This window comes from Schistocerca gregaria, chromosome X, assembly GCF_023897955.1.
Source record: "Schistocerca gregaria isolate iqSchGreg1 chromosome X, iqSchGreg1.2, whole genome shotgun sequence".
NCBI classification, from domain to species: Eukaryota; Metazoa; Arthropoda; class Insecta; order Orthoptera; family Acrididae; genus Schistocerca; species Schistocerca gregaria.
In genome coordinates, this window is record NC_064931.1 from 602,635,084 (window position 1) to 602,662,637 (window position 27,554).

The following is a 27,554-nucleotide window of genomic DNA, read 5'->3' on the forward strand; positions in this document are numbered from 1 at the left end:
TGACTGGTTACTGTGTGCTCTATGAGAGAATCTCTGTTCTCGTAGACCAACACCGTCAGCCTATTAGCTGCAACTTACCCTACTATATAAAAGATACCAACCATATCCTCCACCAACTCTCCACAGTTCCTGTTCCTTTACCATATGGTCCCTTGCTCATCACTACTGATGCCACCTCACCTCCCTTTACATAAACTTCCCTAATGTCCACGACCTAGCCACTATTGAACACTACGTATCCTAGTGCTTGATGGATTCGAAATGAACAACCTCCTTCTTGGTACAACCTCCTTCGTGGTCACAATGGAAAATTACATGCTCGCCCACAATTACTTCTCCTTTGAAGGCATCGCCTACAAACAAATCTGGGGTACAGCAAGGGGCAACCCCATGGCACCATTCTATGCCAACCTATCCATGGGCTATCTAGAGGAATATTCAATAACCACCCCACAATCCCAAACACCTCATTTGGTTCAGTTTCATTGATGACATCCTCACGCTCTCGATTGAGAGTGAGGACACCCTATCCACATTCCTCCAGAACCTCTACACCTTCGCTTTACCTGGTCCTCCTCAATCCAACAAGCCACCTTCCTCGACATTGGCTACATCAGTACATTTGTCCATATCATACCTACAACTACCGGTAATACCTCCACTTTGATGGCTGCCACCCATTTATTACCAAGAATTCACTTCCATACAGCCTAGCCACTGGTGGCTGTTGCATCTCTAGTGACGAGCAATCCCTCTCAAAATATACCAAGGGTCTCACTAATGTCTCCACAGGCTGTAATTAGCTTCCCAACTTTATATAGAAATAGATCCCCTGTGCTATCTCTCTCCACTCACCCACCACCTCCCTGGTCCTACTATCTGGTCACAGAGGAGCATTCCCCTTGTGATTCAGTAACACCTTGGACTGGAACAACTGAATCACATTCTCCACCAGGGTTTCGACTACCTCTCTGAAATTTGGAATGTCCTACCCACTATCCTCCTCCCTCCCCCCCTCCCCAATTTGGTATCCCGCCATCCAGCAAAGCTACACAATATCTTCGTCCATCTCCACACAATGCCCGCTCCCAACCCCTTGCCTCACTGATCATATACCTGTAACAGACCTAGATGCAATGCCTGTCCCATACCTCCTCCCATCACCACCACTTCAGTGTGAGCACGAGCATGACCTACCTATCGAAGGCAGGGTTACCCATGAAATCAGTCATATGATTGACTGGCTAAGCTGCAGCCAATGTGTTTCATTTTACATATACATAACAGCCAATAAGCTATCTGTCCACATGAATGCCACTGACAAACTGTGGTCCAGATACAGCTGGACGACCCAGTTGTTGAGCAGGCTACCCAACACAATGTTCTTCGTTTTAATGACTGTTTCACAGCATGTTCCTTCTGCATCCTTTCTACCAGCACTAGCTTTTCTTAATTGTACAGATGGGAACTCTCCCTGTGATATATTCTACGTTTCCATAACCCTCCTGGCCTCAACCTTCATTAGTCATTGTCCTTCACCCACCTATCTCATTACCTGTTGCCACTCCAGCACTACACAGCCTTCTATACCACAAGTGCACCCACAGACTTTTTACTTCTCTCTTTTCCCATCCTCCCCCACCTCCCAATTGCACCTAGCTGCCCTACCCTCTCTCCACCTTGATCCTGTATGGTCCACACAAGCAGCACTTTACCATAACCCACCAATACCCTGCTATTCCTCCCTCTCTCAGCCTCCTCCTTACTCCCACCACCCAGTTGCTTGCAGTCTAGCCTTGGCAGCCAGAGACAGCGGTGATGTGTATGTGAGCTGTGTTTGCGTGAATGTCTGTGTGTGTGTCTATATATGTAGTCTATTTCAGAAGAAGGACTTCTGGCCAAAATTGTGTGTGTTTAGTAGTCTTTCTGTTGTGCCTATCTGCGACTCAGCATCTCCGCTATATAATGAGTAGCAATCTATCCTTTTCATAATATTGTAATATTGATTAGTACTGACTTTTTAGTTTATGTGAGCAGGTTATGGCAGTGGAATGTCATTTACAGTGACTTAGATGTCTTATTTTATTTTTGCTGCAAAATTAATTAGCCGGAGGCACATCCAGTGTCCCCTCTCAAGTCTCCACATGGTTTTGGTGATGGGAGATTGAGGGTACAGTACTTGCTGTTTGCAGACCCTGCATTTGCTGTCTGCTTTCAGAACACAATGTCTGTAAAGCCCTGTTCTAGAGGGACCAGTGCCTACTCTTACTGTGACACTCATCATTCTTTCTGTAGCCAATTTACTACAGTCAACCAAACTGTATAATCTGTCAGTACGAAGGTCCCATGTCCCTCACACCAATGATTCAAACTTTTTCAAAGTCCAAAAGATTGCAACAAGCTGGCCACACACATCCTGTCGGCATATTTTGTTGCAATCTTCACATAAGAAGTTGCATTAATGTTAGATACAACCAGTAACCGTTATCATGTACTCACATCATTCTTTGTCTGGCAGTATGACTTTTTTCAGTACTGAAAGTTAAGTCATATAAGGGTGAAATTTTACACAACATATCCTGCAGGCACGGAGATACTGTATTATCAGTTTGGTAATTTTTGATCACAGTGTTCATGGTTCAACATTTTCCATTTCTATTAATGTATTTTTATTGATCTCGTCAGTTTGAGATACAACTACATCAGAGAACAATTCACTACTCAGAAGCAGATAATTTAAAAAATGATTTAAAAACACATTGTGTATAGAACTAGATGCCCTAATACTGTTTTCGCATGGCAATATGCGACGTTAAAATAAGATTTATATGTAGAAAGTTACAATTACTTGAGAGAGAACAGAAATAATGTGTCACAAGAGCTGAACGATAAACGCCATTTACAAAGTTATCGTGTTAACTGAGAGAAGTGTAACATAAATGAGGTTCATAACTCATAAACTATCAAATCATATGGTGCCTTGTAGAGTATGTATGTAGGTGTAGGGTCTTAGCAAGTCCTATGCTTGTGTCTATCAATCACATACCTGTTCCAATTTCATTAATTAGTTATGACTAACTGCCCTCAACGAATCAAGAACTTACTCAACTTGAACCTGGCTTAATGACATAATTTTACAAGAGTGCTGGACCTATGTGGAGAGAGAGAGAATTTATTTTTACTGTATAAATGACACATGGCTACAAAGCTTGCAATATGTATGTTACAGTGGAATGAAAGGTATAAATTTCTTCATACCTCTAACTTTGTCGAATGATATGTGTTTACACCAAAATGGCAATGACTCCGGACTGGAGTATTAAGTGCCTCATACAGATGTACATTTATGGTCAACAGATCAACTGTAGAATTATCATGGCACGTATCTGGTCGCAGCATGTTTTATCTCATACCTATTTGTCACATTACATTTTTATCTGATTGTATCCTGTATGTAAGGAAGAAGTAATATCCACTTCGAATTTCCTCTGCAGATGGGTTCTCAAAATTATGCAAGTAACCTGCCATGAGATGCACAGTTCTTTCCCCACAATGGCTATAAAACACATTTAGTATTTACCAGCTTACATGACAAAACTTCAAGAAGACAATTAAGATGAGCTGACAAAAAGTAGTTTTAACATGCGGTATATAGAGTATTGGAGGGCTGACCCAAAAAATTTGCTGAACATCTTATGAACATGGACTACAATCCAACACACGAGGAGGAAACAAAAATAGCAAAAGCCCTCTATAAAAATTGATCAGATAAGAATTACTTTATATAATACAGGCAGACTTTGATAAATTTAAGCCACCAGCAGATGTCTGAAATACAAGCAGATAACACAGTTCAGCCTCATTTGCACTTATTCTAAGTGCAAATCTTGGGGAGGGACAAACCAGTAAGTTGACATATTTTGCATATTTTCATTCAGTAATATCATATGGAATAATTTTCTGGGGTAACTCACCTTTAAGAAAGAAAGTCTTCATTGTGCAAAATTGTGCTGTGAGAATAATATGTGGTGCACACCCACTATCATCTTGTAGACATCTGTTTATAGAGTTGGGCATTCTGACTACTGCTTCACAGTATATTTATTCCCTCACGAAGTTTGTTGTAAATAATACACTACAGTTCAAGAGGAACAATCATGTAAATAATTACAATACCAGAAGGAAAAATGACATTCATTACTCCAAATTAACGTTGTCTGTAGCACAAAAAAGGGTGCTGCAACAAAATTTTTTGATCATTTACCCAGTGATATAAAATGTCTGACAGACCGCTAAGGAAAATTTGATAAGAAACTGAGAAAGTTGATAACTCCTATTCTATAGAAGAATTCCTATTATCGTTACATGCAAAAGGTGATTGGTATCACATCTATATATATATATTTTTTCTTTTTCTAAAAGAAGAAGGAGAAGAAGAAATGTTCAGATGGTGTCCGACCATACATACAAATTAATTTGTGATGTGGATGTATAATGACTCATTCCACATCATTACAATCTATCATGCAAAATGATCCATGGAATGTTAGTAACTTAATAGCAGTTTGACAAAAGCGAGTAACAAATCATCATGTACAAGATAAAAAAAGGGGAACTCAAATAATCACATTAGAATAGCTTCATTTTCAGGATTTATGTAAGTAGAACATAATAAGTTTTGGGTTAAGTACAAAATCAAAGGCACATTTTTGCAAAATAAACATATTTCGTAAAGGCATGGTGGTTATAAAACTTAAATCAATTACAAAAGATGTGAAAAGCAGCAGTCTTATTACTCTTTCTAGTGAATGTCTAATAATTATAATTTTCTGTGTTTACAACTCACCTTCCAGAGAAACACCTTGGGGTCTGTCTTGACAAGAAATACTCTGTTGCATAACATATATGGTTAAATATTTAGTTAGAACCTACAGTACTTAAAGCCGTGCAGAATTATATCAAGAGATTTTCAAATATTGGAGACAAGGTATCTGATACTACAATAAATAGCCTTCAGCCTTCTTGGTTAACTGCTTCTAAAATTCAAGCCAATTTCGAACAAGAATTTGTCTGGTCTCATGGAGTATTGTTACATTTCAGCATAAAATATGTTCAGTAATATAGATCTGAAATTTTATGCACCAGTCTGTTTATACTGCTTACAAACTGCAGTGATGTACATACTTTCAATCACTGGTCCAATGACTTACAGTAAGGTTACAGGCTAGAAGGGTGCCCAACAGCATAGTCAATATACAGGGTGATTATAATCAAATTATAACTTTAAAACCGCTGGTCCGAATGATGTCAAATTCTAATGGAATATTATCAGAGAAAGGGGGAAAGCGTATGGCAGAAGAAAAATAAATAGTTATAAAATGTAGCAATAGATGGCTCTGTAAGCATCATAATTTAATGGTGGTCGACTACAAATGACAAATGAACCCGCGGTGTACGTTTGTTGTTAAACAAACTGTACTACTCAGTGTGCACGAGTGTACAGGTGTGATACTATCAGTTTCGTAGGACCATCCACCATGGAAATGGTATATCACGTCGGATGGGAAAAATCAGTTTTTAATTGTCCTAAGGCCAAAAACTGTATAAAAAACATCACTCACATTGGTTTTTAATTGTTCTGAGGCCAAATACCACATACAAAGCATCAATAAAAATCAAATCGGATTATTAATTTCCATGTGACTGGCGCAAAACATGTTCAATATGGTGTCCACCATTTTCTGCAACACGTTGAAATTGAGAAACAGCATGTTCCACAACTGATGAAATTGTTTCTGGAGTCACGTTGAGAATGCATGCCTTCAAGGTAGTTTGCTATTGGAACACTAAACACAACATTTTTCAGGTAGCCCCACAGCCAGAAATCACATAGATTAAGATCAGGTGATCAGGATGGCCAGTCTGTAGGGAAATGGCAGCTGATAATTCTTGCATTTCCGAAACGGTGCGTCAGCAGCTACTTAACTGGATTCGCAATGTGTGGAGGTGCTCCATCTTGCATAAAAATGATCTCATCCACACTGTTGAAGAGCTGGAATGAGGTAGTTCTGTAAAAGACACTCACAGCGCCTATCAGTGATAGTACGGGTAAAAGGACCAGAAGCATGAGTCTCTTCGAAAAAATATGGCCCTATGATAAATGATGCCATAAATCCGCACCACAGAGTGACCTTTTCAGGATGAAGTGATACTGGTTGATTTGCGTATGGATTTTCCATTTCCCATATTCGACAATTCTGTGTATTGACATATCCTGTCAGATGGAAGTGGGCTTCGCCTGTCCACAAAATCTTCTACGGCCAATCATTGTCCACTTCCATGCGAGTAAGAAATTCTAAAGCAAAGGTATCTCTTGCTGGCAGGAAGCAATTCGTGCACATGGGTAATTTTGAATGGATGGCACAGACGGACGTTTTGTAGGATTTTACGCAACTTACTCACGGTATGTCCAATGTTCGGGCAATTCTCCATGCACTGAACATTTGCACACCACCACTCATCTCCTCCTGCATTGCTGTGGCCACTGCTTCCACTGATGTCAAATCCTTTCCTCCCTCTACCAGGTTGCACACCAAAAGAACCTGTCTTTTCGAATTGTGTATCATTTTCTGCAGACCCTCTTCAGTCATTGGACCAACGCCTTTTCTTTAAACACTTTTTCTGGAACTTCCGCAGAGCAATGTGTGCACAGTCATCATTCTAGTAATATAGCTTTACAAGCAGAGCGTGATCCTGCATTGAGACATTCATGGTTAACGTCGCAGATGCGAAAGGAGGAAAACAAGTGTATCTGGCATGTTTATACCAACTTCAATGGGTCATGGGCACGACAGGTGTTTTCATTTGCGTGTTCTGACACATACAGCACCATCTATTGATTAATTTTCACACTATTTTTTTCTTCTGGCATACCTTTTCCCCCTCCCCAATAATATTCTGTTGCAATCTAATGTCATTCTGACCTGTGGTGTTATTTCAACAGCATTTTGAAAGTTTAACTTTAATTTAATCACCCTGTACAATTCAACTAGGAAATTGTCTGTTTATAGGTGTTGAGGTTACTCACATATTTTTGCTTTTTAGTTATGTTTAATTCTAACCCCCCCCCCCCCCCTTTTGTATATCTATTTTAGGAAACACAATTCCAGTATTTTACAATAATTGGTTTTGGCAGAAGTTCTGGGTCAAAACTGTCTGTTTTGGTGAAACACAACTTTTCTCAACACCTGCTCAAATGTTTAAATGAAGTAATTTATTCATATTTAAATGTAATAATTTAATTTGTAAAAAGAATAATAAATAAATGAAAATAAAAATATTGGAAGGGGAGACGATGTTGGTGATTCCATGAATCAACACAAGCGAAAATGTTTATATGAACATAAGACACAAAGTGTTGTTACAGTGTCCCATGCAGCTGTGTTACAGGACATATACCACACCAGCAAAACTACTCAATTCTATCTGGATACTGTCAAACAGCTGCAAAAGTGACAGATAAGATCTTTAAGTTCATTGATGATTTTAACCAAGTTGTCATACACAATACTTTTCATGTGTCTTCACACTCAAATGTCTAGCGGGTTAAGATCAGGAAATGGATCAGACTAGTGCAGTGAATTTTAACACACAACCCACTACACTGTGGAGGTACTGTCTAAAAACTGGCATATAATCAAAATGAAGTGTAGTGGGTCCCATCATATAGAAATCACATGATGTGGTAAACTACTAGAAGCACATTTTCCAGCAGTACAGAAACACAGTATCCACTTTGATCAAATATGGTGGAGCATTCTGACTTGAGTGTAGCACACATGGTCTGATTAACTGATCATTGATGCTATCACACCATACATTCATTGAGTCTGAATTTGTGTTTATGATAGTGAAAAATGTACAACAGTAAACAGCACCTTGCCACATGTGAGCGCAGTTTTTTAAGGATTATGAAGCTATCTTGTGATGTTCTTTCAGCTTAGTTGAGGAATAAAACATATGACACATGTCAGAACAATGGCGGCCATGTTTAAAGCATCAAAAGTTGAATTCTGCCCATGAGTGGAAATGAGCCTTGCTTAGTCGCTTTATCCTTTGCAGAATGTATGGTTGCACAGCATATAAAATGCACAATGTATGATTAACATGGGCTCAATGGCTTACTTTCACATAGTTGCACATGTTACTCCATGGCAGGGGTACATACACAACTGGGACAAACAGCATCCACACATACAGGTAGTATTGAGCCTGATCGACACTTGAAGCCAGCATGGAAAAATGCTATTTCATGGCCATTTACAAAATGTACATGAACAACATGTTGCCTTGTTTTGGTATGAGTAATCCATCAGGTTCCCCATATGGCCGACTGATGGTCCAGTTGAATAATTCACTGTCTATTATCCATGATGTATATCACAGGTGCCATCAATATATTACATACCAAGACACACGTTTTGTACTGTACGTAGGGTATTACAACTAAGACTACACAACAAATCTATCACCATAGTATGTTGTGATAGGGATACTCAGTAACATATTTTGTGCAACACCTGTACTTCACTACCAATGTAATCTAGAATATACGTTCATAAGAAGATTTTTCATCTTCTTTTGTTCCCAAGGCTCACTAACCAACATCGAATTAAATGTTTGGAAACACCCTGTATGAGAGCATCGCCGTGAACAAACTTTCACAAATTTGAATTGTTTCCTTGGTGTTGGTCACAGATAACACACAAACACTGATGTGTAACATGGTGGAAATATTGAATAAAAGATGCAAAAATTTATTAACATAAACACAGTACACAGGTCACTGGAAACTGCTGTGTTAGTGGGAGGATATTTTGCACAAAAAATCAACACACAATGAATATTTGCACATAAACAAGATTAATGACAAAGGTATTTCCTTTAAATGTAAGAGCAATAGTCCACACAGATAAACAGACATATTCCATACAAGCACATGATAAAACTACCTGCAGAGTAGATAGTATTTGGCTGCTGTGGGAGAAAATGTTCTCAGTAATTTTTACAATTTCTAAAAATATATTTTAAGGAACTGATTTCATTCCAACTAGCTCAAGTTGAACTCTTTGGAAAAAGTCAATTTAAAATAATAATGATTAGAAAATCACTCCTGAGACCAAGACATTTTCTTAGTAGAGCTGTGAATGAATGCAAAGACGATGATACAGTGATAAAAATTTTGAAACTGTACTCAGATTAATCAATATACAGGTTCAAAATTGAATGGAGTTTTGTCTGCCTAGTTTCTCTTAAAAATTCGACAAACCATTATATTAACGTCAACAAGTGTGTGAGTATCATTACAGATTTTTTTTTTAAAAAAAGGAGTGAATTCATAATTTGAAGAAAATGCAAGGAAAAGAACAGGTGGCCTGCAGTGATGTTATTGTCAATCCCAGGATACTGAACATTAAATTTTGTAGCCATGTGTTATTTCCTCCTATGCCACAATCTCCAAAATTGTTTTAAACACTAAAGACCTAAGAGGATGAGAACCTGCTGAAAGTTTAATCAAAGCAGTTTTTATCATTCTTTTTTGAACAAAAGGCACAACTTAAATAACTTCAAGGTACACGCTGATGACATTATGGTATTTGTTATGAGATGAGTTTTCTTTTACAAGGAATACAATGTTACATTTATTTGCAAAATATTACATTGAATCTTATAAATATGATTATAATATTAACAATTTATTATCACATTATGTAAGTGTTGGAATACTGTGATACGTCAAAAAGTCATTCTCATTTCAGATCACAAATAAATACACACATAAGTGTAATCTATTATTAACACCTATTATACATCCATAAACTATATACAGTAAATAAATAATCAAATATATGCATTTTGCCTCCTGTCTGGATATGTTTCAAGCACTAACACACATCTGAAAGTAACATGCACAGCAAAGCATTCCACAGTTTTATTTATGGTGTATAATTTACAAATGAAGTGAATAAAAAAACATATGTAAAAATTACTGTGGTATAATTGCTTCTCTCATACATCTCTCTGTACTCATCAGTTTCTGTTAATAAATATGAAAAACAAAAATTACACAGACGTTTCTTCGAAACATGACACATAGCAACAATCGACATAATATACAGTCATAAGTTTAATAAAAATATACATTTAGTGACTGAAAGTACACAAACAAAATTTGTACAACAGTTTGTGTAGTTTGCTATTTATAACTGCAGAGGGGACTTTCAAACCTGCATTCTAGTTTTATTAAAAATAATGTGTTGAGCACATATACTGAAGTGCAGTCACATCAGTTAGCAAGACATAACATGCAGCTGGCAGAATATGTCTGATCCTAATACTAATTTCTTAAATAACATTTTTCTCACAAGCTTGTGAGACAAACTTTGAATGCACCAAGTATCTCTCATGATACAAGCAGCATCTTGAGACAAGCAAATCTCTCAGCAGAAAAATATGACAAATCAGTCTCTAATCAAAAAATTACTGTCATTTATAGAAGTCTTTAAATCTTATGGCAGGAACACAAAAGCACTCAAAAAGTCTGAACTAAGTACCCAATTGAACATAGTACATGTGAACAGTCTGCATCTGCACAAAATACAAACTTTACTTCACATTTAATGAAGGACTTTACTTCTATTCAGTTGGCACTGCACTTTATTACAGTTGCATTCTATTGAAAGGAGGAGAGAATTCGAAAGAATTCACATTGCATTTCAGTTATCACAATAATGTTGTGGTACAGTTTGTACCATTTCTGAAACAAATTAGATTTGTGTGTGTGTGTGTGTGTGTGTGTGTGTGTGTGTGTGTGTGTGTGTGTGTGTGTGTGTATTCGTTTATTTTAATTTGTATGGTACCACAATGTAGTGCAACAACAGCTCACAAGACATACGCAAACGGAAAGAACACTGAGTTTATCTGGAAAAAAAGCACTGCTATTTCACCTTTGTAATCATTAATTCACCCTCACAAAATTATGCACTGCATTAAAACCTGTCTCAGACCATTACAAAAGCTTCTTTTCCACAAAACAAAAATGGATACTGGTCAATCATAGTCTGCACAATATCTTCTAAGTGTGGCCTCATCTGCTCAAATCTTCCCATGTCACTGAATTCTATCGGCAAAAGAGTTGGCCACCAGCATATGGCAAGATTTTTTGAGTCCATGCTGTTTAACTTGCAGTTCTCAGAGACCCTGGAAAATTTTTTAACAAAATTTGAAATTGCTTTCAATTACAAGCAGATATAAACACACTGCATGAATAATCAGTTTTTCATACTAACTTGACAAAATGTTGGAATATAAACTTGAGCACTTCAAAGTTTACTCCTGGAAGTTTCTTCAACAGAGCACGTAATGCTAACAGACGGCAGCTTCTGTCAGTGATGACTGAAAAATGAATTAGCACAATGTACATTAAAATGCAGATCTGAAACCATAAAAAACTTGAATATTTTTTGAAAATCTAACTTCAAAGCAAAGGCTACAGAGTCCATTTACACTCTTTAAGTTAATATATAACTTAGTCACATTAACAAAATAACATTTAGTCACCAGTAAATCATTAGTGATGATAAAGCACACACACACACACACACACACACACACACACACACACACACACAAAAGGGGGGGGGGGGAGATGCACCACAACGGGACAGAAATCAGTAGTTGTGATGTATGTGTGCTGAGAAACTAATGATTACAATTTCATGAGAGAGAGCTTCACAAATGGAGCAAGTTACTAATGTGTCGGTACACCTCTGGTCCTCATGCAAGTAGTTATTCAGCTTCGCTCTGCTTGACAGGGTTGTTGGACATCCTCCTGAGGGATATCCTACAAAATCCTGTCCAGTTAGAATGTGAGATTGTCAAAATCCTGAGATGGTTGGAAGGCCCTGCTTGTAATGCTCCTGAAGTTCTCAACAGGGGAGAGATCTGGTGACCTTGATAGCCAAGGCAGGGTGTGGCAAGCATGAAGACAAGTAGAAACTCTTACCATGTGGGAGTGGGCATTATCTTGGCGAAATGTAAGCCCAGTATGGCTTGCCGTGAAGGGGAACAAAATGAGGCACAGAATATCATTGACATATAACTGTGCTATAAGGGTGCCATGGATGACAACCACAGGGATCCTGCTATGAAAAGAAATGGCACCCCAGACCATCACTTCTGGTTGTCGGGTTGTATGGTGGGTGACTTGCAACACAAACATTTTATGGCTACTGTTTGGCAGTTTGTTTTGAACAGTAGTGCTGCCGACAAGATGACTCTTGTGCATACTATTATTTATATGTGTTTGATGATGCTGGTGCTGATTTTGTGTTTAGCATTTGATAACGCCATGATGGTTCCAATATATTAGGACATGCTTTTAAAAAACAGGTATGCCTATCATATTGAAAGTGCATAAATGCACATACTTTTCATCATGGTTTATTTTATTGTTTCCAGTTGTAGACAATCTGCTAGTTGTATCTGTGTTTTTCCCATATTTTTCTGGAGATCTGAAGATGGTCATTATAGGCCACAACCGGAAGTCCGGTGACAAAAATTTGTGACCATAGACTTGAAGTAATGGAAATTTATTCTATTTTTGGGCCAATGTTCAATTCGAAACCGTGTCGCAGTTTGTGAATATATCAAAATAACAAAGCAATGTCAGTTCAGCAATGGTATGATTTCACATGCATGAAAAAGGTCAGTAGGTAAGTGACTAGCAAGCTTTTCAACAACAACAACAACAACAACAACAACAACAACCAGCACCACAACTACTACTACTACTACTACTACTACTACTAAGATACTATACCTTCAAGATTCAGGTATGCAGTAGAAACTTGCTTGTTGATTCTTCTCGCCCCTAATAAAAATAAAGTATGTCAGATTATTTAATTCAACATTTGAGTAATGAATAACAATATTGTTTATAATTCTAGCAATACACCTGTCACAGGCATTAGAACACCACAATATATTCCAGAAAACATTTCAAATGCAAAAATAATAAAATTCTCCGTACGTAGATGAAATGAAACAAAATGAACATTTAAAAAAGAAAAAGAAAGCTGTTGACACTTAACAGGTCTTTACCACTATCCCCTTGGAATCTTGGATGAACATTTACATTATGGACAACACAAATGGGCAACAGTTGAGGAGTAACAAAGGAACAGGGGGGGTTGGGGGTGGGGACAAACATTATCTGAACTAAAAAAAGTATTTACAGTTCATGTAAAAAAGCAGCTGGTATAGAACAGAGTGAGGTAGAAATGTGCATGAGAAAATATGAAGAAAATTATTAAAGTGGGAAACTGCTCAAAAACCAAAACTGTGTCCTAGCAGGGTGAGATCAAAATGACACATAATAAACCTAGATGAAGAAGGTGTGTATTTCATTTCCCAACTTTTAATTTCACAAACTCTATTATTACCTTATTACCCTTATATGGCATTACATTAGCCAGGGAAAGTGGTACACTGGAGTCTGCTTGCAATATCAATGGTTCTCAGTAGCACAGGAATGAACTAATAAGGTATTTGTGTCTCATGATATAGCATGCAACAGCTACTAAATATAGTGGACTTGGTTAAAAAAAAAATCCCTATGTACTAGATATCAGTAATGCAGAGAGATTTGTAGGCGGGTAGAAAATTTGAGCACACACTTACTACTAGATGTAGGTAATTTTTATAGTAACAGAACTGCATTACTATTATGATAATGTTGTCAGTATGAGTTGTTCTCCATCTGTGGTGAAGATTTATTAGGAATTTTCACATGTCTCTTGAATCTGAATTAATTGATTTAGAATTTTGTTATGAGAATGAGAAATCAGAAATTATTTCTACATTTTCCTGTATCCGTCACTAGTCGCTTGACAACAACACTCTCCCCTACATTACAGTACAGTCAAAAAACATTTGCAGATTGCTGCTCACCCTATCTGTCTGATCATTTACATATATACCAGTTGAACCAGAAATCCAACGACAAACTTTAAATGGCAGTACAGATCAAAAGCAGGAAAAAATTTAGTAAACATGGCCTTTAGAATTCTTACCTTAAGAGCTAGGAGCACTTGTTCACCTTCACTGCTACGAAACACATCTCTTCTGCTGAATATATGCTCATAGTTATTAAGGTATGCATTTTAGAGCTCATGTTTACTAGAATTTTTTTTTCTTGTTTTGGTCCATACTATATCACCTTTGAAAGTTTTTGAGTGGAGTTCTGGTTCACCCTGTAGATGACAAGTGTGGTCCAATCATACGTAGCTCGTGATGATACCCTTGTCTCTGATGAACATTTGCTATTGAGGACAACATACTGCATTTTATTACTTGAGAAGTCTTTGAGCCACTCACATATCTGGCATCCTATTCTATATGCTCGGACTTTTGTTAACATTCTGCAGTGGGGCACCATGTCAAATGCTTTCTGGAAATCTAGGAAGATGGACTCTGCCCACTGCCCTTCTTGCATGGTTTGCAGGACATTGAGTGAGAAAAGGATAAGTTGAATTACCCCATGAGTGATGGTTTCTAAAACTGTAATGATTTGCAGACACAAGCTTTTCTGTCTAAAGGGAGTTTATTATATTCAAACTTAAGAATATGCTCAAGAATTCTGCAACAAACTAATGTTAAAGACATTGGTCTGTAATTTTGTGGCTCCATTCTTTTACTGTTCTAATATAAAGGAGTTTTTTCCTGTTGGTTGGGACTTTGCACTGGGTGGGAAATTTGCAATAAAAGCCAGTTAAGTAATGAGCCAGCACTGAAGAATACTCTACAATCGAATAGGGATACCATCCAGATCTGGTGACTTATTTGGTTTCAAGTCTTTCAGCTGCTTCCCAATGTCAGGCATGCCTATCTATACCTATGGCCTCCATTCAGGAGTCTGTGTGATGGTCAAAAGATGGCCTCTGTGATTCTCCCACGTGAATTATTTTTTAACACAAAATTAAAAATTTCAACATTCCTTCTGTTGTCTTTTACCGCCACACGAGACTGCTGCTCAATGAATGACAGAATAGAATCCTTCAACCCACTTAGTGATTTTACACAGGAATAGAATGTTCTCAGGTTCTCAGCAAGATCTTTTGCTAATCTATGATAGTGGAAGTACTTCTAGCATCACGCATTGATCTTCTTATAGAGGCACAAATTTTTATTAACCTTTGTTTAACATTCCAGCATTCTTTTTGAAGCAAGAAGCAACAACCTCTGTTTCTTCAGTATTTTCTAAATTTTGGTGTTAAACCATGGTGGATCTTTTCCATTTAATCCACTTACTTGGCACACTTTTCTCCAGAGCATGATTTACAATTAGTTTATACTTTGGCCATAATTCCTCTATGCCCTTTATATTAGAACTAAATGAGACATGGAAAATCGCAGTTACAGTGCTATATTTCGAAAACAGTGACAACAAGGAAAGTGCAAGCTTTCAATCCATTTGCCACATTAGAAAAAGCTGCTTAGCTTACAAATAATGTAATAGATGTTGGTCTGACAAATACTGAAGATACCTTGTGAATAAGGCAAAATGAGTCTGAGTGCGGAAGTTAAATGAAAAAAATAATAAATAAAAATATACTTAATGTGCAGCATGTAAAAGGCATTTTGATTTTAAACTACAATTTAAATTATGCAAATTCATTTTCTAAGTAGTATGTTACAACATCTTATCTGATCTTCCCAGCATAAAAACTCTCCTAGCCTTCTTGACAGATTTATTAACTTCAGCAAACTTCCTTATTATAACAACATCATGAGCACTAATTCTTGGCTCTATATTGATATTGTCAGTGAGGTCAGGACTGTTTGCAACTATAAGTCTAAGATATTTCCACTGTGTGTGGGTTATCAAATTATCTGCTCAAGACAGTTTTCTGAAAATGTGTTCAGAATTACTTCACAAGGCTGTCTGTTTGTACCACTTTCAATGAATCCACAGACGATCCAGTATATACTCGGTAGGTTAAAGTCACCTAAAACTAATACTGTATGATGGAAGTCCTCTGCACTAAACTTTCTTTAAATGGTTCTACAACTGCTACAGCAGAATCAAGTGGCTGGTAAAAGTTACCAATGATTAACTTGAGTTCACCTACGACGGTTACTCATGTACTAGTAACTACTCAGTCAGACGCAATTTCAGCCTTGATAGACACAATATTTTTGTCAATTGCAACAAACACTTCACTTCTTATGGTGTCTAAATTGGAGCTTTCTACATTGTGTTTCATCCAGCTCTTGGTTCCAAGTATGATCTGATTTGACAGCTTTCCTGGAGGGAGATAGATTCAGAGATTTTACTATGAATGATACGGCAATTTACTAGTAAAATTTTGACATTTGAAGTGTCAAAAATAAACTAGTGGTAGATTTCTTTGTTGGTAAGCACCAATGAACTACTGCTTTTTGTATGGAAATTAATCGAAGAGAGAAATGCTGTAAAATTTTGCAGAGACCCTGTCCTAGGGCATGGCACAATCTGCAAGCAGTTTATATAATTTTTATCATCTGAACACAAGTGGTGAATGGGGTTTAAAGCATCCACTGGAGATCACATATTAAGATATGGCAAAAAAATATCCATGGGGTAGTGTACATTCCTGCTGAATAAATACCAACTAGGTAAATGAAACTGTCCTTACCCCAAAGGCTGGACTGGCCATTACAGTGTTTTTCTGTGCTATGTCCTATTGGGAGATGGCATGCATGGCCTTCCTCTGACCTTTGAACTGATTCATCCAACCAGTTACAGATGATCTAGAATTTAACATGGACTCCAAACCATGATGCAACTTAGCATTTGTAACATACATCTGTCATGACCAGGTATGAAAGAAATGATAGTTGATACAAAAAATTTAGTACCAACTGGGTACTGAACTCTAGACTACTGTATTTGAACTGTAAAACTTATAAACTCAGACACCAAGTCACACATCTTTATTGTAAACAACTAATAAGCAAGTTGTACGTATTTAATATTTTCTATGATAATTTAGGTATGGGGAAGCTGACAGCAAGATTGGTGTTGTAGCTGTTCACAGTAAAGAAAAAGTAAAATTGCATGGTCATTTCTAGTCTGTGTTTGGATATGTTCAGGCACGAGTCAAGTAAATATTTGAAACACTGTGTCATGCTTCTAAAAATGTGACAGCATTACTTCCCATCTGAGAACTACAACACAATCTGAGGATTTACATTTGCTAAAGTGCTCCACAGGCGTTGAAAACTGTTCCAGCACCTGTAAAATCCATGGCAGTAGTATTTTTTTCTCTGTTACACTATGAAATTGTGTTTACTGAACACAAGTAAAAGAAAAAACAACGACATTCCAGATTGCACTTCTTTACTGGGAAAACATAATACAGATAATAATGGTTATTTACCCCATCTGTCAAAGAAAACTTTTTCTTATAGGATATGCAAATGTCTGCTACTGCCACAGTTGAAATCCTAATACTAGCTTGCGAACATGTCTAACCTAATGGATCTGGGGCTACTTTCTCTCCATAAAATTGAGGGAGTGGCACACTGGTGTAAAATTCAAGTAATACACAGTTCATGGTCTAATTAAACACTTTTAGATCTTGAGAAATTGTATTACTGGAAGGCATATTTAATTTTATATAATTTTCTGAGATTCAATGGAGCAATATGAGTAAAAACTACTTGCTCATGGAAAAAGTTACTGCATGCATAATTCACATAACCGTGATTAAAGAGAAAATGAGCATAAAAGTTTTGTTATAGAACATATATATTAGTAACAAAATACAGTAAAATGATGATTTAAACTACTGCGAGGAATACATAAATTGAAAGAACTCTGAATAACAAGTATTGAATTTTAAGAGTTCTATTTTGAAGCATATTTTGGAATTTAATGAGGAATGACACCCAGCAGTTTATATAATAATAATAATAATAATAATAATAATAATACGCGGGTTCCCAGGTAGATGCCGTGTTTCTTGACTTCCGCAAGGCATTTGATACAGTTCCCCACAGTCGTTTAATGAACAAAGTAAGAGCATATGGACTATCAGACCAATTGTGTGATTGGATTGAAGAGTTCCTAGATAACAGAACACAGCATGTCATACTCAATGGTGAGAAGTCTTCAGAAGTAAGAGTGATTTCAGGTGTGCCACAGGGGAGTGTCGTAGGACTGTTGCTATTCACAATATAAATAAATGACCTTGTGGATAACATCGGAAGTTAACTGAGGTCTTTTGCAGATGATGCTGTGGTATATCGAGAGGTTGTAACAATGGAAAATTGTACTGAAATGCAAGAGGATCTGCAGCAAACTGACGCATGGTGCATGGAATGGCAATTGAATCTCAATGTAGACAAGTGTAATGTGCTGTGAATATATAGAAAGAAAGATCCTTTATCATTTAGCTACCATATAGCAGGTCAGCAACTGGAAGCAGTTAATTCCATAAATTATCTGGGAGTAGACATTAGGAGTGATTTAAAATGGAATGATCATACAAAGTTGATCGTCGATAAAGCAGATGCCAGACTGAGATTCATTGGAAGAATCCTAAGGAAATGCAATCCAAAAACAAAGGAAGTAGGTTACAGTACACTTGTTTGCCCACTGCTTGAACACTGCTCACCAGTGAGAGATCCGTACCAGATAGGGTTGACAGAAGAGATAGAGAAGGTCCAACAGAGTGCAGCGCACTTCGTTACAGGATAATTTAGTAATCGCAAAAGTGTTATGGAGATGATTGATAAACTCCAGTGTAAGACACTGCAGGAGAGCCGCTCAGTAGCTCGGTGTGGGCTTTTGTTGAAGTTTCAAGAACATACCTTCACCGAGGAGTCAAGCAGTATATTGCTCCCTCCTACGTATATTTTGCGAAGAGACCATGAGGATAAAATCAGAGAGATTAGAGCCCACACAGAGGCATACTGACAATCCTCCTTTCCACAAGCAATACGAGACTGGAATAGAAGGGAGAACCGATAGAGGTACTCAAGGTACCCTCCGCCACACACTGTCAGGTGGCTTGCGGAGTATGGATATGGATGTAGATGTAGATAGGTGGTAGATAAGTAGGTGAATGGTAAGGTATCAATAGCATAATGCCAGTTAATATAATCAATTAACATTAAAATTTTGTAACTGCATACTTCACATACTGTTCCTCTTTTACTAGCTTTTGAGTATTCCCACTCAGCCACCTATTTAAGTACCTCATAATTACATACAACAGGTAGAGATTGATAAATCAAAATACAAATGATGTTAACATAAAACAACTTGAAATAACATACTCAGTTATTTAGTTCCCACTAGTTAGTTCATCTCTCTCTTTTCACTTCCATTAGAAAGGAGTAAAATTCTTTATACACTGCAAGGTTGCTAACAATGTTGGTATCAATGTTGGTAACTGGTATTTCTTATTCAAACATCAGCAGCTTTGATGTAAAGTGCCATCAGTTGATGCATCCTAAAAGTATCTGTGTCTTCCACTTCTTCATGTCACAAAGTGGAAATGGTACTGTGCTTATGCAATATACTACGCGAACTGACCGTGGTTGAACTGCAACGACAACATGGTAACCGAAAATTTGTGTGGCCACGTCAGTCAATGGTACCCAGGCCTGGGTACCAGCACTGATGTTATTTGCGCATAGTATTTTCCTTTAGTTGTCTGGGAATCTTGCCATTCTTTGTGTTACTCATTTCATATCCTCTTCCTGTACATTGGTAAGAGATCCTCAGCTGGAATGTGTTAATAGTCTTCTATACCTGAGGCCATCACTTCCTTAGTGAGAGTATCGATTTTGTTTCCCAATATGTTGTTATGCACTTTAAGTCAACTTATGATGGCCCTGCACCCAAGAGTCAAATTGCCACTCTTTACACCAAGCGTCAATCCTCTGCAGGTCTTCCTGCATTTCGGTACAGTTTTCTAGTGTCGTGACTTCTCTGTATACAAAAGAATCATCTGTGAAAAGCCTCATGGAACTTCTGACTTTATCTACTGGGTCATTTACATATATTGTGAAAAGTAATGTTCCTGTATCACATCCCTGGGGCATGCCGAAAGTTTCTTTAAGTTTGTAGACTTCTCTCCATTCAGAATGACATGTGGTGTTCTGTTTGCTATAAACTCTTCAACCCAGTCACACTGTTGATCTGATATTCCATACGCTCATATTCTTATATTCTTTCATTAGGTGCCAGGTGTGACACTAACAGTTACGTTGTCATTTGTCTCCTGGGGGCACATTTAACTCTATAGTAATCCCTTTGTTTGCCAATTAAACAGAAAACAAGATATGTCACTGAGCACCAGACCAAATTAATAACAACACCAGATACCATTGGACATCTACTTTGCCCCCACCCCACCTTCACCAGCCACTCCATCAGCATAACAGTGCACAAATGTAGCTGTAGTATTTCGGTGTTTCTTTAGATTAATTAAGATATTTCATCATTAAATAACACATATATCTGTATGTATACATGCTTGAAGATGAGCAAAACAAGCTAGAAATGGGTACTATTATATTAAGTTAAAGAGAACCTATGTATTAGGGCCAATGAAAAAGAAATGATCTGGCGTCTGTAAAATGAAAACTGCTGAAGGGATCGTAATGCTGTTTCTCATGTAAAAAGGTGTGGTCCCTATAAGAGCACTGATGCCTCTAACTCACTGCTAGAGGGACAGGGGTGCACACAAACGTGACAACAGAGTGAGCATGTGCATGCATCAGCTATCCACTGCGCTCAGTAGTGCTGAAAAACGATAAAAGTGAGGCTTCAAAAGAAGCACAATGGGGCGCAATGCATTTATCAGCACTGGATGGGGTGCATGGAATGAAAATTCATTAAACAGTAGCACAAGTGTCTGTTGCACATGCCAAGACATGGTATGTACAATTAAAGGGACAGATATTGTTGGCCAATGATGCATGATCTGGAATGCCATACAATATTATGAATATTATTGTCCAGCAGGTGGATGCCCTCATTATTGAAGACTGGTGAGTTACAGTGGCAACACTGCCTGAGAGGCTGGATTGAGCATCAAAATTTGCAACCAACATTCAGTGCTCTCGATATACTTGTGCCATTCTTTGATTAATTTCCATTTCCCGCACCCCCTGCATTGTAAGGAAATGTATTATAACCCTTTCTCTTCTTTTACGGCCTTCGCTTCTCTGTTTCAGCACTACTGAGTGCAGTGAACAGTCAACACATCCATGTGCTTCCTCTGTTGTCACGTGAGTGTGCATCCATGTCCCTCTAGTGGGGAGCTTGGAGCCTCAGCACTGTTATAGAGACCACACCATCTACTGCAGACAACGACATTGTGATCCCTTCAGTGGTTTTGATTTTAAAGCTTCTGTCTCATTTCTTTTTCAATACAAATGTGTCTTGTAGCAGTATAATGCAAAGAATAATTTCTAAGTTTTTAACACTGACTATTAACTCACACCAGGCAATTTCATGTACTTGAGAACTAACTCATCTAGCCCAATTACAGGGGCACCAATAATTTAATGTGGAATATACATCACAATGAAACACTATTTTTTATATTCACACAGTCTTAACACATTCACCTTTATTATCATGACTTTCTCATGCATTAAATAGCAGTTTATCTTGGCAAACTTATGAAAAGTTATTATAGATATTATCTACAATGAAAGGTGGAACACAAGGTAAGTATCAGAGGACAATCTAAAACCCAAAAATTTGTCCAAAATAAATGGCATGGTTCCGTTAACTGAACAGTTAATCATGTGTGAAAAGCATATAAGTAGAACAAAACCAAGCAACAGATTACCAGGAAAAAAATTTGTCACAATCATTGAACTGTGATCAGTACATTTTAACTATACATTTCTACATTACAACATTTAAATGGCATCAAACTTGGTGAGAGAGAGAAGGGGAGACAAAAATAGACATATTTAAATTTAACTTTTTGTCATAAAGGTATGTTTTACTTTCTAGAAATATGACAGATTGCTGAAAGGATAGGAAAGAGACATAAGGTGACAATGGGGGTACTGAAATGAAAAAGGATTCTGCTACAGCAAAAAAATGTACAAGCTGTAACTAAACTGTTTTATACAAAACAAAGGTTAACTTTATTTTTCCAGTTGCTATAGAAACAACTTTAGGAGTTCCAACGCATTCTGTTAACTGTCATTTGCTTTACACAGTTCAACTAAATATTTCATACGTGCAATTAAAAATAGTTTTACTATACATTTGCATTAGTACTAATATAAAAACTGTACTCACTAAACTGTGCTGTTATGAAATACTAACTTCAATAATAGGACCACAGACTATTTCTACATTAGTGACTCATAGTAAAAGTGTTATGGATTTACCAGAGATATCTTCAAGCTCAGCTAGCATATCTTGTGTCAAAAGTGGTGGCAATCGCTTCGAGAAGAAATCCTTCAGTGCAGTAGCAACAGCATTCACAGGAATGTCAAGCTCACGGATATCAAAATTAGGATCTGCAATTGATTGCATTACCCATAAATTATGTAATAACACAGCAACTACAAAGGATAGACAAACAAGGTCACTAGTGTTATAATTCACTCTAACAATACTTCTGTTTTTTTCTTAGCCCAATAAATCACAATAAATTTCCTCACAGAATCTTCACAACTTTATGAACAGCTGTGAAGTCTTATTTGGATTAAAAATAATGGAACGAGTAAAGGTTGCCACTCGTTGAGCAGTCAACAGGCACATAAACAAAACTGAGATTGTCATTTAACTTTTGAACAATACGTTTCTTCAAAAAATAAAAAATAAAATAACAGAGAGAGAGGTACAGGGCACAACAAAATTAATGAATGGGAATTTGAATTCTAATGCTGATCATTAAACTTGTGACACAATAACATTTAACATCAGCATGGAGAATAGCATCAATGTTTTAAATTAAACAACAAGTAGTATTAACTGCAGGATGCTGATATCAATAAATTCCTATTCTTACATCAGACACAACAATGCAGGGGTGCCAACCAAAAACCCTTCTGGGACAGAAGTGTATACTTCCTAATAGGTGAGAGTTTGGGGCAGTTAATTATGGTGTATGTTTAAAGTAGCTGAGATTAAACATACAGATTGATCCAATAGTCCCTTGGACCAGGCAGACATACTGGTCTACGGAATGTGGCACTATCGATTCACTAAAGAGTACCATTGTTCTCCTTTTCTTCAAATACGAGGCAGCTAAATGCTAAACATGGTGTTTATAGTACCTGAGGAAGCATTTTGGGTGAAATATGAGAGACAATCGGTTACAGAACTTGGCTGCTAGATGATAAACATCTGTAGCATTGCTCAAATTCCTATATTTACTTCTAAGTTTTTATCCATTTTACCTCCTGAATAATGTCATGATTAATTAGACACAGAATTGAAATTGTTCACCTTCGATAAAACAATTCAATTGTGCAGGTAAAGGAAACTGACTTTCAGAATCGCCATACTTCTAAGTATTATAAAACACTTTCACGTTAACATACATTCCAGCAAATTTACAAACTTTTATGTCAACATTAATCAAAATCAAATTATATTTCATAATATGGAAAATGGTTCAGTTCAGATTTAACACTAATGTTAGTATGAAGAAAATAAGAACAAAGAAGCAGGCACAAATAATACAACATTTATTTGATAAAATACTGAAGTGAACTTCACTTTTTGTACTGTTTCTAAGTGACCAAATAACAAGAAGTAACGGGAGGAAAGGAAACCCAACTAGGAAACATACTCAAAACAACATAATTACTCTACAACTAGGAGAAATTTGTTACTTCATAAATTGTTACTTTTAAAAGGGACATACCAACTAAAAATTGAACAAATGTGATTCATACAGTAGATCAAGACATGCACGGAAGAAAGGAATGAAGATTACAGTTTAACTGCCAATCGACAGCAATGTCATTAGAGATAGAGCACAAGTCTGGATTATGAAACGATGGGAAAGGAAGTTAACCATGCCCTTTTTTCAAAGGAACCATCTTGGTATTTTGCTGGGAGCAATTTAGAGAAATCACGGAAAATCTAAATCTGGATGGCCAGATGTGGGTTTGAACCCTCATCTTCCCATATACAAATCCAGTGCACCAACCATTGCACCACATCACCTGTAGTCAAGACACAGCACACACTGTAACTATTATAAACGACAACACTACCAATGTGCATAACCTGGTATGCTACAGCACGTTTAAGCTGATTTAATGAAGCAACATGTGCTAAACAGTAATAACAAAGATACATACGCCCTCTGTAATCAGTACCGATGGGTCAGTGTTACCCACACTATATGTCTGTCTTCAGAAATCAACAGGAAATTTTGGACTACATGTGAAAAGATCAATGTTTTAGATAGACAATCATGAGGTAGACTAATCAAAGTCTGGGATAATTTGAGATTAAAAGGTTAAATTTTTCATGCATCACACCTTTCTTTTGTTCTGTGGGAACAAATACTTTCTCCTTCTAGAATCTTGGTTAAGTTACAAAAAGTCTGAATCATTAACTGCCACATGGGCTAAGAACTGCCCAGTTCATGGCTGCTAATGCTCTCAAAGCAGTAAGCATGATCTCAAGAAAAAATGTTTACAAAGGGACCACAAAATTCCATGAATATATGATACAAATCAAATTGAGCATATGTCGGTATCCAAAACATGGGCAAGCGGCACTGAAAATGTATGCACGATTTTGGAAGCAAACTCAGACTCAGTCCACTAACATGTGGCTACAAAAATGAAGCAAAGGATTGATATTGCATATAAAGGGAAAACTAGGAGAATTCTGAACTGTGGTAAAGGACGTAACAGGGAACTCTACCCAACCTAGAAATGATGAGTCATATTATGGTGAATGTAGACGCGTGGTGCAACAGAAGAAAAAAGCAAGATTAAAGTTTCCAATAAAATATCTAGGTTATGCATAATGAAGGGACGACAGAAGCAGCCACGATGTACAGAAGAAAGAAAAGAGAAGCCTTAAAAAGGAAGACAGAGGATATTAAAGAGCATTAAACAGGAATGAGAGTAGAAAGTTTTACAAGAAGTTAAAAGAAGGTCCATAAGGGTAAAAACCTAAATAATAGGCTGCAAGTACAAATATGGAAATTTGCAGACAGGAAAGGGGAGATGATGGACAGAATATTTTAAAGAAATGTTGGAGGACGAGTGCACTGATGGGGAGCAACAGATATTATAGAACACAGAAGAACCAAAAATAGAAGAGCCTACTCTTGCACAAGTATAAAGGGTGGTGAACTGTCAAAAACTCACAAATCTCCAGGAACTGATGGAATAATTGCTGAGCTGCTAAAGAGAGGAGGCATTAATTTATACAGATGGATACATAAACTTATCTGGTTATCTGGAATCAAGAAAGAATTCCTGAAGAATGGACAAAGGGTGTAATTCAGTCATATATAAGGAAGGCAACAATTACAGAGGGATACTCTGTTGAATGTGGAATATAAGATTTCACCCAGAATTTTATATAAGAGACTAGACCCATATGTGAAAGACATATTGGGCAGTTATCAGTGAGGCTTTAGCCCTAATAGATCAACTATGGACCATATATTCATACTGAGACAAAGCATATGAATATAACACAGAAGTCAACAATATCTATGTGGGCTTCAAGTAGGCTTTTGATAGTCTAAATAGTGAAAAAATTGACAGAATATATAAACCAGTCTGGCATAACAATCAATAGGTGATGCTCTTACACAATGTTTTCCAATCTGACCTTAGAAGTGATTCTACAAAAACTGCAGATATCTGGGCACATACACTCCAGGAAATTGAAATAAGAACACCGTGAATTCATTGTCCCAGGAAGGGGAAACTTTATTGACACATTCCTGGGGTCAGATACATCACATGATCACACTGACAGAACCACAGGCACATAGACACAGGCAACAGAGCATGCACAATGTCAGCACTAGTACAGTGTATATCCACCTTTCGCAGCAATGCAGGCTGCTATTCTCCCATGGAGACGATCGTAGAGATGCTGGATGTAGTCCTGTGGAATGGCTTGCCATGCCATTTCCACCTGGCGCCTCAGTTGGACCAGCGTTCATGCTGGACGTGCAGACCACGTGAGACGACGCTTCATCCAGTCCCAAACATGCTCAATGGGGGACAGATCCGGAGATCTTGCTGGCCAGGGTAGTTGACTTACACCTTCTAGAGCACGTTGGGTGGCACGGGATACATGCGGACGTGCATTGTCCTGTTGGAACAGCAAGTTCCCTTGCCGGTCTAGGAATGGTAGAACGATGGGTTCGATGACGGTTTGGATGTACCGTGCACTATTCAGTGTCCCCTCGACGATCACCAGAGGTGTACGGCCAGTGTAGGAGATCGCTCCCCACACCACGATGCCGGGTGTTGGCCCTGTGTGCCTCGGTCGTATGCAGTCCTGATTGTGGCGCTCACCTGCACGGCGCCAAACACGCATACGACCATCATTGGCACCAAGGCAGAAGCGACTCTCATCGCTGAAGATGACACGTCTCCATTCGTCCCTCCATTCACGCCTGTCGCGACACCACTGGAGGCGGGCTGCACGATGTTGGGGCGTGAGCGGAAGACGGCCTAACGGTGTGCGGGACCGTAGCCCAGCTTCATGGAGACGGTTGCGAATGGTCCTCGCCGATACCCCAGGAGCAACAGTGTTCCTAATTTGCTGGGAAGTGGCGGTGCGGTCCCCTACGGCACTGCGTAGGATCCTACGGTCTTGGCGTGCATCCGTGCGTCGCTGCGGTCCGGTCCCAGGTCGACGGGCACGTGCACCTTCCGCCGACCACTGGCGACAACATCGATGTACTGTGGAGACCTCACGCCCCACGTGTTGAGCAATTCGGCGGTACGTCCACCTGGCCTCCCGCATCCCGCATGCCCACTATACGCCCTCGCTCAAAGTCCGTCAACTGCACATACTGTTCACGTCTACGCTGTCGCGGCATGCTACCAGTGTTAACACCGGTAGCCACGGCAAACTGGCTGACACTGACGGCGGCGGTGCACAAATGCTGCGCAGCTAGCGCCATTCGACGGCCAACACCGCGGTTCCTGGTGTGTCCGCTGTGCCGTGCGTGTGATCATTGCTTGTACAGCCCTTCGCAGTGTCCGGAGCAAGTATGGTGGGTCTGACACACCGGTGTCAATGTGTTCTTTTGTCCATTTCCAGGAGTGTAGATAAAGACCACACAGTTTGCTGCATATGCTGATTATGTTACAATTATTAGCAGATGAAGGACATCATTGGAGATAGTAGTGGTAGATCTAAAAAAAACTGCATAGCACACAGGACTCAAAATTAATGAATCATAAACTAAATATATGAAGCTACACAGAACAGGGGACAATAACCTGGATTACTGATCAGCAGCAGA

General features: G+C 38.1%; 1 protein-coding gene across 6 annotated transcripts in view; it reads right to left on the reverse strand.

Annotated features, from left to right (window-relative positions):
• Positions 1-8,795: 8,795 nt before the first annotated feature.
• Positions 8,796-27,554, reverse strand: part of LOC126297586 (rho GTPase-activating protein 190) — a 296,415-nt gene continuing 277,656 nt past the window's right edge. For all 6 annotated transcript variants that reach the window (XM_049988556.1, XM_049988559.1, XM_049988558.1 and 3 more), the window contains 4 exons: positions 22,471-22,602; positions 12,881-12,931; positions 11,349-11,454; positions 8,796-11,259 (listed from right to left, as the gene is read on the reverse strand). In XM_049988556.1, coding sequence (XP_049844513.1) covers positions 11,061-11,259; positions 11,349-11,454; positions 12,881-12,931; positions 22,471-22,602 — 488 coding nt within the window. In that variant the 3' untranslated portion in view covers positions 8,796-11,060. The remainder of the gene's footprint in view (positions 11,260-11,348; positions 11,455-12,880; positions 12,932-22,470; positions 22,603-27,554) is intronic.